The sequence below is a fragment of the Haliotis rubra genome, unplaced genomic scaffold (genome assembly GCF_003918875.1).
Source record: "Haliotis rubra isolate DU_JTF1 unplaced genomic scaffold, ASM391887v1 Scf186, whole genome shotgun sequence".
NCBI classification, from domain to species: Eukaryota; Metazoa; Mollusca; class Gastropoda; order Lepetellida; family Haliotidae; genus Haliotis; species Haliotis rubra.
In genome coordinates, this window is record NW_025765847.1 from 222,511 (window position 1) to 238,972 (window position 16,462).

A 16,462-nucleotide genomic window follows, 5' to 3' on the forward strand; every position below is an offset into this window, starting at 1 on the left:
GTTACGACCCGCTTCCTCTTAGCAGCTAACTGTACCCAAACTTCAATGGTGACAGGAGTTTTGTTGAGGCAGGCCCAGTCCTCTGGAATGAACTTTCAGATCACATACAGCATATCACTAACTTTCAGACATTCCAGCATGGAGTGAAGACCTGCTGTTTCAAAGAGCCTTGGGCCTGCGCTTGAGCAACGTTTGAGTGTAGGCGCCACATAAATCTGAAAATTATATGAGGATGGCGACCAGTGGCTCATGTTGGTAGTTCAGCAATCATCTTGCAGGAGAGAAGGACAGCCCATAATCACAGTGACATTGGCAGTGTCATCTCGTTGGTTCGGACATCTGATAAGAAAAACACCAGGCACAATGTTGGAGGCGTTCGACATCACCACTACAAAAGAAGGCAACTACTTGCCAAGCAGCTGAGACAGTCATTGCTTACGTGTTTAAGGGTTTTCAAGGGGGTCTTCAACCTGGACGGTCGACCAAATTACCATAGTAGGCTGGTCTTTTGAAACAATTTCGAGATGAAAGAAAGACCAAGGGGAGCGGGTAAACCTGCTGGGTAGGAGCCTGTGGTGTAGCTATGGTAACAGTGTTGGCAGTTTCGCACACAGGAGCGTACCATTATGAAAAAAAGCCGGGGCTTACACATGATTTTGAAAAGTTGGGCAAGCCCTCAACACTAACTAAATATAAAGCTTTGCAACCTACCGGGCTTACACGAAAAAAACATTATTATTTTATTTTTTTAAAATTCTTTCTCTTTTCTTTCTTAATATTTTGATGTATTAGTTTGAGAAAAACATTGTCAACGTGCAGTGTGTACACGTGATACTTAACAGTGACGTAGTTCATAGGGGGTCGTGTTGAATATAATGTTGGTCAGTGTACCTCAGTGATAATTGTGCTGAACTATGACATAGGGGGGTCGTGTTGAACATAAGTTTGGTCTGTGTACCTCAGTGATAATTGTGCTGAACTATGACATAGGGGGGTCGTGTTGAACATAAGTTTGGTCTGTGTACCTCAGTGATAATTGTGCTGAACTATGACATAGGGGGTCGTGTTGAACATAAGTTTGGTCTGTGTACCTCAATGATAATTGTGCTGAACTATGACACCTCTGTGAACTGTAGAAATTTAAATATCAGTGCAATGGTATGTTATGGCTTTGCCAGGTTTAACAGAAACCAAGTCAGAATCTCGCAGTTTGAATCAAGAGAGCTACGTGCTGTTGTAAGATCATGCCCCTCCTTTTATCCCTAAACAGGTATACATTTTCTGGACAAAGAGCTAAGTCATATTCAAGGTTGCGGTACTTCTTCTCATAGCTACATGCACAATTGTCCTAAACGTGCCTCCACATGACGAATGTGAACCCTGCTCTCTCTTGTTTGCCACAGGTGCAGTGGTTAAGCTGTCGAATTAAAGACAAAAGATGTTTACCAGTCGTTGTCAAGTTGGGATGATAAGTGCTCAATGTGGGTAGTTATGTAATATCGAATCAGTCATGTCTGGTGAATGCAGTGACATCGTGTCTATATTACACTTGCAAGCGGGACCATATAAGTGTAAATAGTATCAACAGGGCACACAAAGGGTCCTGTGTAAACTCAACTAACACCTTTCAAAAAAGGTGTGACTAAGGTGGGTTACTCAGAAATACTAAGCTGTATATATGGTATACTTTGCTGTACATAACCAACGCATACATACAAAACATCTGGAGTCACGTGCATAAAGTATTTGCTCACACAAAAGACTAAGTGAGTGAACAAGTAAATATTGGTTAAAGGTGAGTCAGCAGTATTGCAGGTAGTTGCGGCTAAGTTTGTAAGAATATATGACGAAACACTTAATTATGTATCATTATAACAAAAGTGTCATATTTATCATCCAAAATGTCTACTGGTGGAACTACGGAAACATAAACGACCCACTCTACTAAAATTGATTGTGTATGTAGAATATATGTGCGTATAATTGACTTTCTATGGCCTGTTTGAACAAACACAGCTCTTAACCTTAATGATCTTGAAGAATATCTCATTTGTAATCGATGTGATGGTCTGAAACTAGAATACGATCACGTGACCAGCTACCTTAAACTTTTAGTGTTTTTTGTTTTATTTTCTTTATTTGTTCCCATAATTGAATGCAAGCATATAATTAAGCAATAATTAAGTGTACATGTGCATGATCAAAGTTCATCAACTGGTAGCATAAAGAAATTATAATCCAGTAAAGTTATTCAAGTTTGATGACAGATTAAGTCAGAGATCGAAAATTGAGGATAAAGGGAACCATTTCTCTGAAAATTTATCAAAATTTTTGTTCCTTCTGGATATGAAATTTTCAACCGTGTAAAATTTTAAGAAATTATTAACTTTTGGAATTATTTTCTTTAAAGTGCAATATATATATATATATGTCTTTTAGCAGAAAAGATTATATGATTTAGCAATGGCTTATTACCCAAAATACCAAACCAAACCAAAGTCTTTGTTATTTCAAATTTCTGTATGTTTTGGATTATCCAAATTTCAAGTTCTTTCCAGAAGGTTTGGGTTACATTACATTCCCAATATACATGACATAAAGTTTCACTATCCACATTACAAAAGCTACATATTGTATTGTCAACAAGTTTCATTTTCGAAAATTCTTTTGTTTTATATATATAATTCTGTGCAAATATTTAGATTTAAAATCTAAAAGTTTTACATCTTTCAAATTGTTTCTGCAAATATTAAAAATCATACGCCAATCAAAATCAATATCATAAAATAAGTTTTCCCATTTTAGGCAAATATGAGGTTTAATATTGTCAGAAAAGAGTTTATCATAAAATAATCTAGAACCTTTTTTCAAATCCATAAAATCTTTATGAGGAAAGTTATTATCCAGATCATTGTTATGTATATTTCTGTATTGTTTTATGGTCCTTTTCCATGATTCAGGTATGATATACAAACATATCCAAGATCCTTATACGTACCTCTAATATCAAATTTGAGCTTCAGATCTTCAAAAGACATAAAACCATCTTCATTACAAAGGTCCTTAATTGTTAAAATTCCATTTTTAGCCCAATGCCTAATAAAGTGATTTGGGTTTTTGAAATTATCATCATGAAAAAAAGCCCGGGCTTACACATAGTTTTTAAAATGAAAGTTGGTCAAGGCCTCAACACTCACTAAATATAAAGCTTTGTAACCTATCAGGCTTACACGAAAAAATTGGCTTGCTAGACGCCTGGCACATGTGTGTTTGTCTGTGTCTGTGTCTGTCAAGAGGCCACTAGACTGAAGTTAGAATATTAGGGTTCACAATAAACTTAAGGTATGAAAATATCCAAAAGTAGATCGAAAGCAATGAGAGATTGTGTATGAATTGCAATACTTTTTATCAAACGGTTATAGAAGCACAAGTAGGATTAGCATGAGACATGTTTGCATTAATTTCTGTTTAAGTTTGAGTATGGTCGTCGTTGTCATCATCACCATCATCACCATCATCATCATCATCATCCTCGTCATCACGGGAATTGTGTGGACGGCGTATCGGACCCTCTTTCCTCCATCATCTCAGAGCCTGCTCGGTCGGCCATGTTTTCTGACGCGCACACCTTTGATGTTAGTGACGGACATGACGATGCCGTTGTTGTCGGGGCTGTCAAGGAGTTGCTCAAACGCAGTCACCACCTGACTGAGCCTGACAACAAAGTGAGCAGTTCATCACTCGAGGAAGGGGTAGGGGTAGGGGTTACACTGGGGTATAACGTTAATATTGTTTTGTGCATCGTATGGTTCACCACTAGGGATACGGGTAGGGGTTACACTGGAGTATAACGGTAATATTGTTTTGTGCATCGTATGGTTCACCACTAGGGTTAGGGGTAGGGGTTACACTGGGGTATAAAGGTAATATTGTTTTGTGCATCGTATGATTCATCACTAGGGGAAGGGGTAGGGGTTACACTGGGGTATAACGTTAATATTGTTTTGTGCATCGTATGGTTCATCACTAGGGGTAGGGGTTACACTGGGGTATAACGGTAATATTGTTTTGTGCATCGTATGGTTCATCACTAGGGGAAGGGGTAGGGGTTACACTAGGGGGTATAACGTATAAAAGTAATATTGTTTTGTGCATCGTATGATTCATCACTAGGGGGAAGGGGTAGGGTTACACTGGGGTATAACGGTAATATTGTTTTGTGCATCACTATGGTTCACCACTTAATATTGGGTTAGGGGGGGTAGGGTTACACTGGGGGGGTATCACCAACGGTAATATTGTTTTGTGCATCGTATGGTTCATCACTAGGGTAGGGGTAGGGGTTACACTGGGGTATAACGATAATATTGTTTTGTGCATCGTATGGTTCATCACTAGGGGTTGGGGTCACACTGGGGTATAACGGTAATATTGTTTTGTGCATCGAATGGTTCATCACTAGGGGAACGGGTAGGGGTAGGGGTTACACTGGGGTAGGGGTTACACTGGGTTATAACGGTAATATTGTTTTGTGCATCGTATGGTATAAAACTCAGGGATGTTCATAAAGTGAAAAGAGGTTTCATTTGTCTTCATCTGCCATTTTCCTGATTCAGTGTCACTGGGAAACAAACATAGTCTATATACATGACTCCCGCTGACTTTATATCACAATGCTGTCACTCACGGCATCACTCCCACTTCCGCCATCATTCTCTGGGAATCCTCGGTGTACAGACTCCGGCCTTCGCGGAAGTCACCATGGACAATCATGTCGGTGTCGGTGAAGGTTGGACATATACACGCAAAGCTGATGCCGAGAGACGCCAGATGCGGGTTGGCCTGCACATATTGTACGGGAATATTTCACACAGCTGTCTTCAGGGTTTATCACAGATAACTGATGACGCTTCGAGCATTAACGATAACTCATAATTTAAATAAACAGGTCCCCTGAAAATGATAAAGGTCAACCCCAGCTGATATCTGTCAATAGCAGGACCAGTGGTTTATTTATGTGTTTGATACATATGTACATAACAAATAGTTGCGATAGATCATTAATTACGTACCGGCGGTAGATACAAAACAGTATCGACGCCAGTGCTTGATATATTTCAATAACGGTACCAACAGTAAACACGTGTCAGTATTGGTACCAACAGTTGATATATGTCAGTAATGGTACTGGCAGTAGATGCAAAACCATACTGGTTCCAGTAAATGTCAATAACGGTATCGGCAGTACATGCCAGTATCGGAATCAGGAGCAGACATGTGTCCGTGTAGGTTCTAGTAGTTCTGTAACAGTAGTCTTGTGTGTTGAATCTAAGTTGAAAACTTTACAGTCGTCGTTACCTGGAAATCAGTCCGTAAAAGATCTCGGTATGAAACTACCGAGCAAGGTTAATTTGCCATGGCAGATTGCACGATTCATCACCTGCTTATCACCATTTCCCAACAATTTGCACTTGCTTGAATTCAATTCAGATTGTAAATATACACATAACAGTAGAAGTGGGCGGGGCAGATAGTAAAATACACATAACAGTAGAAGTGGGCGGGGCAGATAGTAAAATACACATAACAGTAGAAGTGGGCGGGACAGACATTAAAATACACATTACAGTAGAAGTGGGCGGGGCAGACATTAAAATACACATTACAGTAGAAGTGGGCGGGGCAGATAGTAAAATACACATTACAGTAGAAGTGGGCGGGGCAGATAGTAAAATACACATAACAGTAGAAGTGGGCGGGGCAGATAGTAAAATACACATAACAGTAGAAGTGGGACGGGGCAGATAGTAAAATACACATTACAGTAGAAGTGGGCGGGGCAGATAGTAAAATACACATTACAGTAGAAGTGGGCGGGGCAGATAGTAAAAAACACATAACAGTAGAAGTGGGCGGGACAGACATAAAATAAAATAGAACATATTAAAATTAACAGTAGAAGTGGGCGGGGCAGATAGTAAAATACACATAACAGTAGAAGTGGGCGGGGCAGATAGTAAAATACACATTACAGTAGAAGTGGGCGGGACAGATAGTAAAATACACATAACAGTAGAAGTGGGCGGGGCAGATAGTAAAATACACATTACAGTAGAAGTGGGCGGGGCAGATAGTAAAATACACATTACAGTAGAAGTGGGCGGGGCAGATAGTAAAATACACATTACAAATACACATAAAATACACAGTAGAAGTGGGAGGGGCAGATAGTAAAATACACATTACAGTAGAAGTGGGCGGGGCAGATAGTAAAATACACATTACAGTAGAAGTGGGCGGGGCAGACATTAAAATACACATTACAGTAGAAGTGGGAAGGGACAGATAGTAAAATACACATTACAGTAGAAGTGGGTGGGGCAGATAGTAAAATACACATTACAGTAGAAGTGGGTGGGACAGACATTAAAATACACATTACAGTAGAAGTGGGGGGGACAGACATTAAAATACACATTACAGTAGAAGTGGGCGGGGCAGATAGTAAAATACACATTACAGTAGAAGTGGGTGGGGCAGATATTAAAATACACATTACAGTAGAAGTGGGCGGGACAGACATTAAAATACACATTACAGTAGAAGTGGGTGGGGCAGACATTAAAATACACATTACAGTAGAAGTGGGCGGGACAGACATTAAAATACACATTACAGTAGAAGTGGGCGGGGCAGACATTAAAATACACATTACAGTAGAAGTGGGTGGGGGGACAGACATTAAAATACACATTACAGTAGAAGTGGGCGGGGCAGATAGTAAAATACACATTACAGTAGAAGTGGGCAGGACAGACATTAAAATACACATTACAGTAGAAGTGGGCGGGACAGACATTAAAATACACATTACAGTAGAAGTGGGCGGGGCAGACATTAAAATACACATTACAGTAGAAGTGGGCGGGACAGACATTAAAATACACATTACAGTAGAAGTGGGCGGGGCAGACAGTAAAATACACATTACAGTATTACAGTAGAAAGTGGGACAGACATTGGGACAGAGTGGGCGGGGCATTAAAATACACATTACAGTAGAAGTGGGCGGGGCAGACATTAAAATACACATTACAGTAGAAGTGGGCGGGGCAGATAGTAAAATACACATTACAGTAGAAGTGGGCTAGACAGCATTACAGTAGAAGTGGGCTGGGGAACAGACAACAGACACACACAGACAGAATACACATTACAGTAGAAGTGGGCGGGACAGACATTAAAATACACATTACAGTAGAAGTGGGTAGGACAGACATTAAAATACACATTACAGTAGAAGTGGGTAGGACAGACATTAAAATACACATTACAGTAGAAGTGGGTAGGACATTATAGTAGGAAAAATACACATTACAGTAGAAGTGGGATTGGGACAGACATTAAAATACACATTACAGTAGAAGTGGGTGGGACAGACATTAAAATACACATTACAGTAGAAGTGGGTAGGACAGACATTAAAATACACATTACAGTAGAAGTGGGCGGGACAGACATTAAAATACACATTACAGTAGAAGTGGGCGGGACAGACATTAAAATACACATTACAGTAGAAGTGGGCGGGACAGACATTAAAATACACATTACAGTAGAAGTGGGCGGGACAGACATTAAAATACACATTACAGTAGAAGTGGGTGGGACAGACATTAAAATACACATTACAGTAGAAGTGGGTAGGACAGACATTAAAATACACATTACAGTAGAAGTGGGTAGGACAGACATTAAAATACACATTACACATTACAGTAGAAGTGGGCGGGACAGACATTAAAATACACATTACAGTAGAAGTGGGCGGGACAGACATTAAAATACACATTACAGTAGAAGTGGGGGCGGGACAGACATTAAAATACACATTACAGTAGAAGTGGGCAGACATTAAAATACACATTGCAGGACAGACATTAAAATACACATTACAGTAGAAGTGGGCGGGACAGACATTAAAATACACATTACAGTAGAAGTGGGCGGGACAGACATTAAAATACACATTACAGTAGAAGTGGGCGGGACAGACATTAAAATACACATTGCAGTAGACAGTGGGCGGGTGGGCAGGACAGACATTAAAATACACATTACAGTAGAAGTGGGCGGGACAGGGACAGTAGAAGTGGGCGGGACAGACATTAAAAATACACATGGGCGGGACAGACATTTAAAATACATTACAGAAGTGGGCAGGACAGACATTAAAATACACATTACAGTAGAAGTGGGCGGGACAGACATTAAAATACACATTACAGTTACAGTAGAAGTGGGCGGGACAGACATTAAAATACACATTACAGTAGAAGTGGGCGGGACAGACATTAAAATACACATTACAGTAGAAGTGGGCGGGACAGACATTAAAATACACATTACAGTAGAAGTGGGTGGGACAGACATTAAAATACACATTACAGTAGAAGTGGGCGGGACAGACATTAAAATACACATTACAGTAGAAGTGGGCGGGACAGACATTAAAATACACATTACAGTAGAAGTGGGCGGGACAGACATTAAAATACACATTACAGTAGAAGTGGGCGGGACAGACATTAAAATACACATTACAGTAGAAGTGGGCGGGACAGACATTAAAATACACATTGCAGTAGAAGTGGGCGGGCAGATAGCGGAAACACACATGGCAGTACAGACAGTGGGACAGGCGGGACAGACATTGACTGAAGGAGTTGGGATTGTATGCTGCTTCAAACGGCATGTCAGTTGTATCACATTGTTTGATTGGTATGAGCTTGTTCGGAGAACAGTCAGTGAGCTCGTGCACCTCGGCACGAAAGTAAATGACAGAAACATCTGCAACCCGTCGTGCCAACAGTTGCGAGTGTTGATGTTTGCTTCTGGACGAATAATCTTCCAGATTTGTCAGTACCAGACAACGCAGGTTTTATACAGGGGTTTCATTAAAGTTACAACCTACCTCAAGGGCAGTGTTGGCAGCACTGAGTCAGCAAATGCATCTGAACAGGAGTGTTATCAGTGTAAGAGGTTAATTATGACTACAAGATGGATTTAAGGTGCCATGCTTATATGCGTGGAGCATCTGGGTTACAATACCTGCAGCTGAAGCGATGTTGACGACCACGCCCCCCTGTCCCCCCGTGTCTCGCCTCATGACCGCTACCGCCTCCTGCGTCCCATCGATTACCCCTTTCTGTCAACAACAACCCACATGTAACTTGTGTTGATCTCAACACAACCAGTACCCATTATTTAAATCAGTATGTCAAAATGATGAGTAAACTGTTGGTAAACTGAGATCCTATGCGTATTTGTGTTCATACCAGATTGACATCCACCATCTTGCTCCATTGTGCCTCGCTGGAAATGCCGGCGTTGTTGACCATGATGGTCAGTTTACCGAACCGGTCCCGCGTCGCCTGCACGGCCGCTGCAACATCACCGACAGCACGTTAGAACTGCTGAACAACCAGGGAACCACGTTGTTATATCTACTACACATCCTACTAATGATTATTTGTCTGGGAACAAGTGATACCCTCTAGGGTGGTTCCTCAAAGCGATCGTAGCGCTACTACAGGGGTTCGTCTATGTTAAAGCATGGGAGTTAGCGCTACGATCCTTTTGTGGGATGGGGCCCTGGATTTGAATTAAAGAAAACTTCATGTTTTCGTTCACTGCCAGTATTACTCTATTAAAAGAGGAAAACAATAAGGACGCTTAAGAGTGACAGACCGCCAATAGTTTGGTGACAACGAATTCTGCGTACTACATGTATATTCATACAGAAAGATAGCTAACCTTTTACGTCCGCTTCGCACGTCACGTCGCATTTGAAGAAGAACACTCTATCTCTACCGAACTGTTGCTGGAAGCGTAACACAGTTGCCTCCCCTGTTTGAACTTTGACATCTGCCACACATACCTGTTCAAGTGATAGGATGGTGACAAGAAGTATCGAGTTGCATTAATTGTGGTATGGTTTCAATCGTAGTTATCACCGAACCACATGAAAAGATAATAGCGACCCCTACCTTAGCCCCCCTCCTCAGTAGGGCCTCTGTGAAGCCCCTCCCGAGCCCCTGCGCTGCCCCCGTCACGAGCGCCACTTCGTCTCCCATCGCGACTGCCTCCTGTGTTGCTCGTCGCGTCCTACCGCTATGTGGGGGATTAAATCTTACCAATTACTAACTGATCCCACTACGACTAGTTATCCGACTGTGTGAGGTCAGTTCATGTCTTGTGTTATCATCTCAACACAACACATACAGCGGCTTTCTAATGAAGGACTGAAGGGTACAAAGTCTCTGTGTCAGGGTTAACTTGACATACATTCCAAACTAGGTCAGATTTTTCATACGGGCTGTGTCCTGTGATGACATTGCCGTGTGAGTGAGTGAGTGAGTTTGGTTTTACGCCGTGTTTAGCAATATTCCAGCAATATTACGGCGAGGGACACTAGAAATGGGCTTCACACAATGTACCCATGTGGGGGATCGAACCCGGGTCTTCAGCGTGACGAGCGAACGCTTTAACCACTAGGCTACCCAACCGCCCACATTGACGTGTGAAGTTAGACAGATTGTAGAAGATGTAATATACGTGCAATATACCAGCAATATTCGGGCGGGATAAACCTTAAATGGGCTCCCTACATTGTAGGGACTCGAACCCGAGTCTTCAGCGTGACGAGCGAACGCCATAACCATGAGGCTCTTAGTAACATTTTTCTAGAGCTGAGAGGAATTTGTGTGCTGTGTGATGTTCATATAATGCTTCAAATGTAGCTACTTGTTATTGGTACGTCCACATCCTAAAGGTGTCGTTACGCATGGACATCCAGAAACCAGTCTGCCAGCTTGTTCAATGTGAGATTATTTACATTACGCACAGAGTACAGTAATAACCAAATGCAGAGGAGTCAGGCCCGAGGCCGACTGAAAACCACTCGGACCCACAGCTTTTGTTTTCTGCAGGTCCTAATTGACGACAGCTTTTTCATCCCTAAGAGTATTATTTTTCAGAAAATATCATTCGGTAATTTCTAGTTTAAATTTCTAAATTAAACTCTTGAAATCAGTTTGTTAGTTGTCACATTTCTGTTTGTTTTCTGGGAATTACTTTTATTGTACCTAAATCAAGACCCACAAGCTGTTAATGGTTCTGGGTCCCGGGCCTGCAGCTTTTCTGGGTTATGGACAAACATTGACCATAGGTAGCCACTTGTGACCAACACGTGTCATTTCGAGACAAACTGAATGGCGACTCTTATCATTCTCGAATGAAATTTCATTGTTTAAATGTCATTGAAGATGGGTGCCATGTTACTGGACATTATCAGGTGTACGAGTTGAGAGAGGTGGTCTTTAAAGCAAATGTTATACGTGAATGTTATCATCCTGTGTGATCTTGGCAAATATATAAAGTCAATTTAACCACCAAAACCTGCCGTGATATTGTGCACAAAAACAAATGGGTTTGATACAGCTACAGCTGGTCTATTGTACAGTGTATATATGTGAATACATTTGTAGGAACGGCCCTACACCGTATGGAATGGCCCATGCATGTGTCTCATAATGTACATTGGTATCATGTGTTGAGACTGCGTTACAAAATCTGTGTCTGTCTATATGCGTATATGTCTGTCTACTTGTGTGTGTGTGTGCGCGCGTGTATCTCTGTGTCTCTATCTTAATTACCCGTAACAACATTAATTATATAAAAACATTAAGGACATTCCTCTCTACTGTATTAAAACTAAGAAGTAAACCCACCATTATGAAATAATTGATCTTGAATTTCAGTCTTCACTGTATACTCTGCATGTATGTATTATCTATATTCACATTATGATTGTATTATGGGCCAATGGCCTACATTATTGAAATAAAATGTCTCTCTGTATCTGTCTATCTGTGTGTGTCTGTCTGTCTGTCTATCAATGTTTGTGTCTATATGTGTGTGTGTGTCTATCTGTCTGTCTATCAATGTTTGTGTCTATCTGTGTGTGTGTCTGTCTGTCTATCAATGTTTGTGTCTATCTGTGTGTGTGTCTGTCTGTCTGTCTATCAATGTTTGTGTCTATCTGTGTGTGTGTGTCTGTCTGTCTACCAATGTTTGTGTCTATCGTGTGTGTGTGTGTCTATCTGTCTATCAATGTTTGTGTCTGTCTGTGTGTGTATATCTTTGTCTGTGTATCAATGTTTGTGTCTATGTGTCTGTCTGTCTATCTGTCTGTCTATCAATGATTGTGTCTATCTATGTGTGTATGTCTGTCTATCAATGTTTCTGTCTATCTGTGTGTATCCATCCGTTTGTCTATCAATGTTTCTGTCTATGTGTGTGTCTATCTGTGTGCGTGTGTCCATCTGTCTATCAATGTTTGTGTCTATCTGTGTGTGTCTATCCGTCTGTTTAACAATGTTTGTGTTTATCTGTGTGTGTCTATCTGTGTGTGTGTCTGTCTGTCTATCAATGTTTGTGTCTATCTGTGTGTGTATCTGTCATCAATGTTTGTTGTCTATCTGTATCTGTGTGTCTGTCTGTCTATCAATGTTTGTGTTTATCAATGTTTTGTGTGTGTGTGTCTATCTGTGTGCGTGTGTCCATCTGTCTACCAATGTTTGTGTCTATCTGTGTGTGTCTATCCGTCTGTTTAACAATGTTTGTGTTTATCTGTGTGTGTGTGTGTCTGTCTCAATGTGTGTATGTCTGTCTGTCTGTCTGTCTATCAATGTTTGTGTCTATCTCTGTGTCTGTCTGTCTGTCTGTCTATCAATGTTTGTGTCTATCTGTGTGTGTCTATCCGTCTGTTTAACAATGTCTTTCTATTGTGTCTATCTGTCTGTGTGTGTGTGTGTCTGTCTGTGTGTGTCTATCTGTCTGTCTATCAATGTTTGTGTCTATCTCTGTGTGTGTGTGTCTGTCTGTCTGTCTATCAATGTTTGTGTCTATCTGTGTTGTGTCTTTGTGTCTATCTGTGTGTGTCTGTCTGTCTGTCTATCAATGTTTGTGTCTATCTGTGTGTGTGTCTATTTGTCTGCCTATCAATGTTTGTGTCTATCTGTCTTTCTATCAATATTTGTGTCTATCTGTGTGTCTATCTGTCTGTGTGTGTGTCTATCTGTATGTCTATCAATGGTTGTGTCTATATGTGTGTGTGTCGGTCGGTTTGTCTGTTTATCAATGTTTGTGTTTATCTCTGTGTGTGTGTGTGTGTGTATCTTTCTGTCTATCAATGTTTGTGTCTGTGTGTGTGTCTATCTGTCTATCAATGTTTGTGTCTATCTGTGTGTGTGTGTGTGTGTGTGTGTGTGTTTCTGTCTGTCTGTGTGTCTGTCTATCAATGTTTGTGTCTATCTGTGTGTGTTTGTCGGTCGGTCTGTCTGTTTATCAATATGTGTTTCTATCAGTGTGTGTGTGCGTGTGTGTCTATGTGCGTGTGTATGTGTGTGTGTACCTGAGTGTCTGTCAATCTATGTATGGCTGTCTGTCTATTTCTGTTTGTCTATCTGCGTGTTTGTCTATTTGTATGTATGTCTGTCTCTAGACACGCATAGTCTATCACTCTGTGGGTCTGTCTATCTGTGTGTCAGTCTGTGTCTGTTTGTTTGGGTGGGTGTCTATCTAGATGCATGTCTGCCTACCTGTGTCTGTATCTGTCTATTTTCGTCTGTCTTCTGGAAGATGACGTTACGAACATCACAAACGAGTACGATGACTTTGTTTATGTTCAATTGTAAAGATCGTTTCAGTAGTGCGCAACTATTGCTGTACTGAATAGATGCTTCTGTACTGAACCATATCAAAAGTAGTTACTGAAAATCTTATTAACTAATTATCAGCTGTCCATCTCTTATTTCTGGAATATGTCTTATGTGCTTTTAAGGTTAGGAAAGATTTTAAAATGAGAAGGCGTCTTCTGTTATATGACGTGCTCAGATCTTTCGTTAGCCGTAGCGAGAGGAAAAATCTGATTTTAGTGAGATTTAGTTAGAACAGAAAGTCATGCTTGTTATGGCGACTATTTGGACAGGCTCGGGCAATCCCATCGTTGGTTTGTCTCGTCGAGACTAGATTAGTTTAAGTCTGTTGTAGGGCTGTGCAATATAACCGGTTTACCGGTATTTACCGGTTCAGACATGAAAACGATACGTATTGCGATACGCTGATCGAAAACCGGTATTTTGACTTGCATTCGGAAAACTTTGTAACACTCAGAAATCTTTGGATATTTCCGTGTTTCATTCGTGGCAAATATTATTTACATTTTTTTTTTTGTCATGATTAAAAGTTGTCATTAAAGCTTAATCAAGCATAGTGATTTTGTTGTTTTTGCTTTATATATCAAGTATTAACTCGATTATAAGTAGTTTTTTGTTTAAAAAATACCTTTTACAATATAATATCGCAATATATGCTTTCGCATCGCAATATATCGCAATATGAAAATTCTCTGCAGTGCCCACCCCTAGTATGTTGTGATTTACTCGGAATATGTTGCAGCTTTACACAACATGAGTCCAACGCCCTACAAAGTTGTCACTTGAGAGAAACAACTCCAATGTACAGTTTATATTGACTCGTTAGTGCGGACACCCCCGTAACCCGGACAATATGGCTGTTATATGGACACATGTACAGCGAAAAATTATCCCCTAGCGATTATTTTGCAGCTGTTTATTCTAAGTATCCAAGAGACGACGGCTTTCGTCAACTGCGATAAAACAAGTGAAGCGGACATAGAATCTTCCCGCCATCTATCGTGCATTAAATTTTACCCCAGAGGCATGGAACAAGTGTTATTTGTTAAGTAGGTAATCACTCTAAGTAATCAGAAAAACGGACACCAATATACTAAATGCCGCCAGCCCGGGGCAGAAGACACAGCCTATACTTCCCTATTATATTACACATGTAACAGACATATACAAGCATTTTGAGCGTCAATGCATCATACAATACACAAGACAGACCGTGTAAACCCTCCTCACAATACACTGGGCTCGCACCTACCGACCGGCTGAGTGCTGGATACAGCCGGGTGCTATCTATGAAACCTTCATGGTTGACATTATATTATCTTACTCCCATTCATATTCCCTAATGAGTCTACTACTCCGCCTGAACTAGAATCATTTATACCATGGCTCCTATCTCGCCGTAGTTGCGTTGCTATGGCAACTTAAATACTTTTTCTCAACCAGCTGATATGTAATACGGATATTGTTGATAATGGGTTTAGATGGGATGGAACTGATGGTTTGTGTTATAACATATATCTTGTAGCACATTATTCAGGCCCTTTCACAAACATAGAGATCAATAAATCATAAATAGTATCGACCTGTGCCAATGGGTTCCTCACGGCAAACTGGACACATCCTGCGTGTGAGATGGATGTTTGCTGCTTATGAAAAAAATCGCTACTTTAAGTTGCATTATTGAAATTATGACTTTGAGGATTGTTATGTAAAATGTAATAAGTTCTACTGTCAGTAGTCACTTTCCTCACCATATTCTGAAACCTTACTGTTTAGAATTGTTTCTCTAATATTAATCCTGAGTAGTCCAAGATATGCTTTTATTATTGTGGTAGAGTTCTGTACATAGTGATTCTGTACATAGTGATTATGTTTTATCATTTAGCTGTTTTACTTAACACGTTTAAATAGTATCGTTTGTATGTTTCAGGAAAAAACAGTAACTAATACTTATTTATTGGATTTATTTCAGATGTATAGATCAGTCATCTTCACTGATTTATGAATAATCAAATCTCTCATTTCAGGCTGCATAAGATATTTAAACAGTTGTAAGTAAAGTAATATCAGTAAAGCGCTTTTCTTATATTAAGTGCATTTCATTGGGTAAGTCCACTTTAGTGTAAGGTAGATCAGCTATCAATCAAAGTATAAGCGTAGATGTTTTAATGATTGGCTAGTTTTGAATTTGGTGTCCGACTTCTAAACCCTTTGTTTCCACGTGCACGTTACTCACTAACACAACCCTCTACACTCGGATACAGGTACAGGATCGGAGAAGTGGTTGTTACGTCATTGTCACATTGTCAGTTGTGTGGACAACACCACCGCTGTGACTCCCACTCACCAGTTTGTATTGAAAAGAAATTGAAAAGAAATAAATGGGCCTCACACACCCCACCACCCCAAACCCCCGTAGCCTGTGCATCGTGATTACTTCACAACTACACATCAACGGCTATTAGATTATGATGGTTTGTTTGTCGTGACCATACCAGAATATATGCGTTTCATTTCACATGACGTCAGTTACATAAATAGAACATTGTGCAATGTGAAAGAAACATCACTGATACTCCTACAACCGAGGTTCGGTGAGGTGGCCTAGTGGTTAAAGCGTTTGCTCGTCACGCCGAAGACCCGGAATCGATTCCCCACATGGGTACAATGTGTGAAGCCCA

General features: G+C 40.5%; 1 protein-coding gene and 1 long non-coding RNA gene across 2 annotated transcripts in view; both read right to left on the minus strand.

Annotated features, from left to right (window-relative positions):
• Window positions 1–10,344, minus strand: part of LOC124273931 (15-hydroxyprostaglandin dehydrogenase [NAD(+)]-like) — a 62,764-nt gene extending 52,420 nt beyond the window's left edge. The window contains exons 1-4 of the mRNA XM_046709274.1: window positions 10,050–10,344; window positions 9,817–9,940; window positions 9,339–9,445; window positions 9,112–9,208 (exon numbers count right to left, since the gene is read on the minus strand). Coding sequence (XP_046565230.1) covers window positions 9,112–9,208; window positions 9,339–9,445; window positions 9,817–9,940; window positions 10,050–10,136 — 415 coding nt within the window. The 5' untranslated portion in view covers window positions 10,137–10,344. The remainder of the gene's footprint in view (window positions 1–9,111; window positions 9,209–9,338; window positions 9,446–9,816; window positions 9,941–10,049) is intronic.
• Window positions 3,388–5,462, minus strand: LOC124273936. Its single transcript, XR_006897777.1, has 2 exons — window positions 4,688–5,462; window positions 3,388–3,714 (listed from the first exon to the last, which is right to left on the minus strand). It is a non-coding gene; the product is annotated as an uncharacterized LOC124273936 (long non-coding RNA).
• Window positions 10,345–16,462: the final 6,118 nt, after the last annotated feature.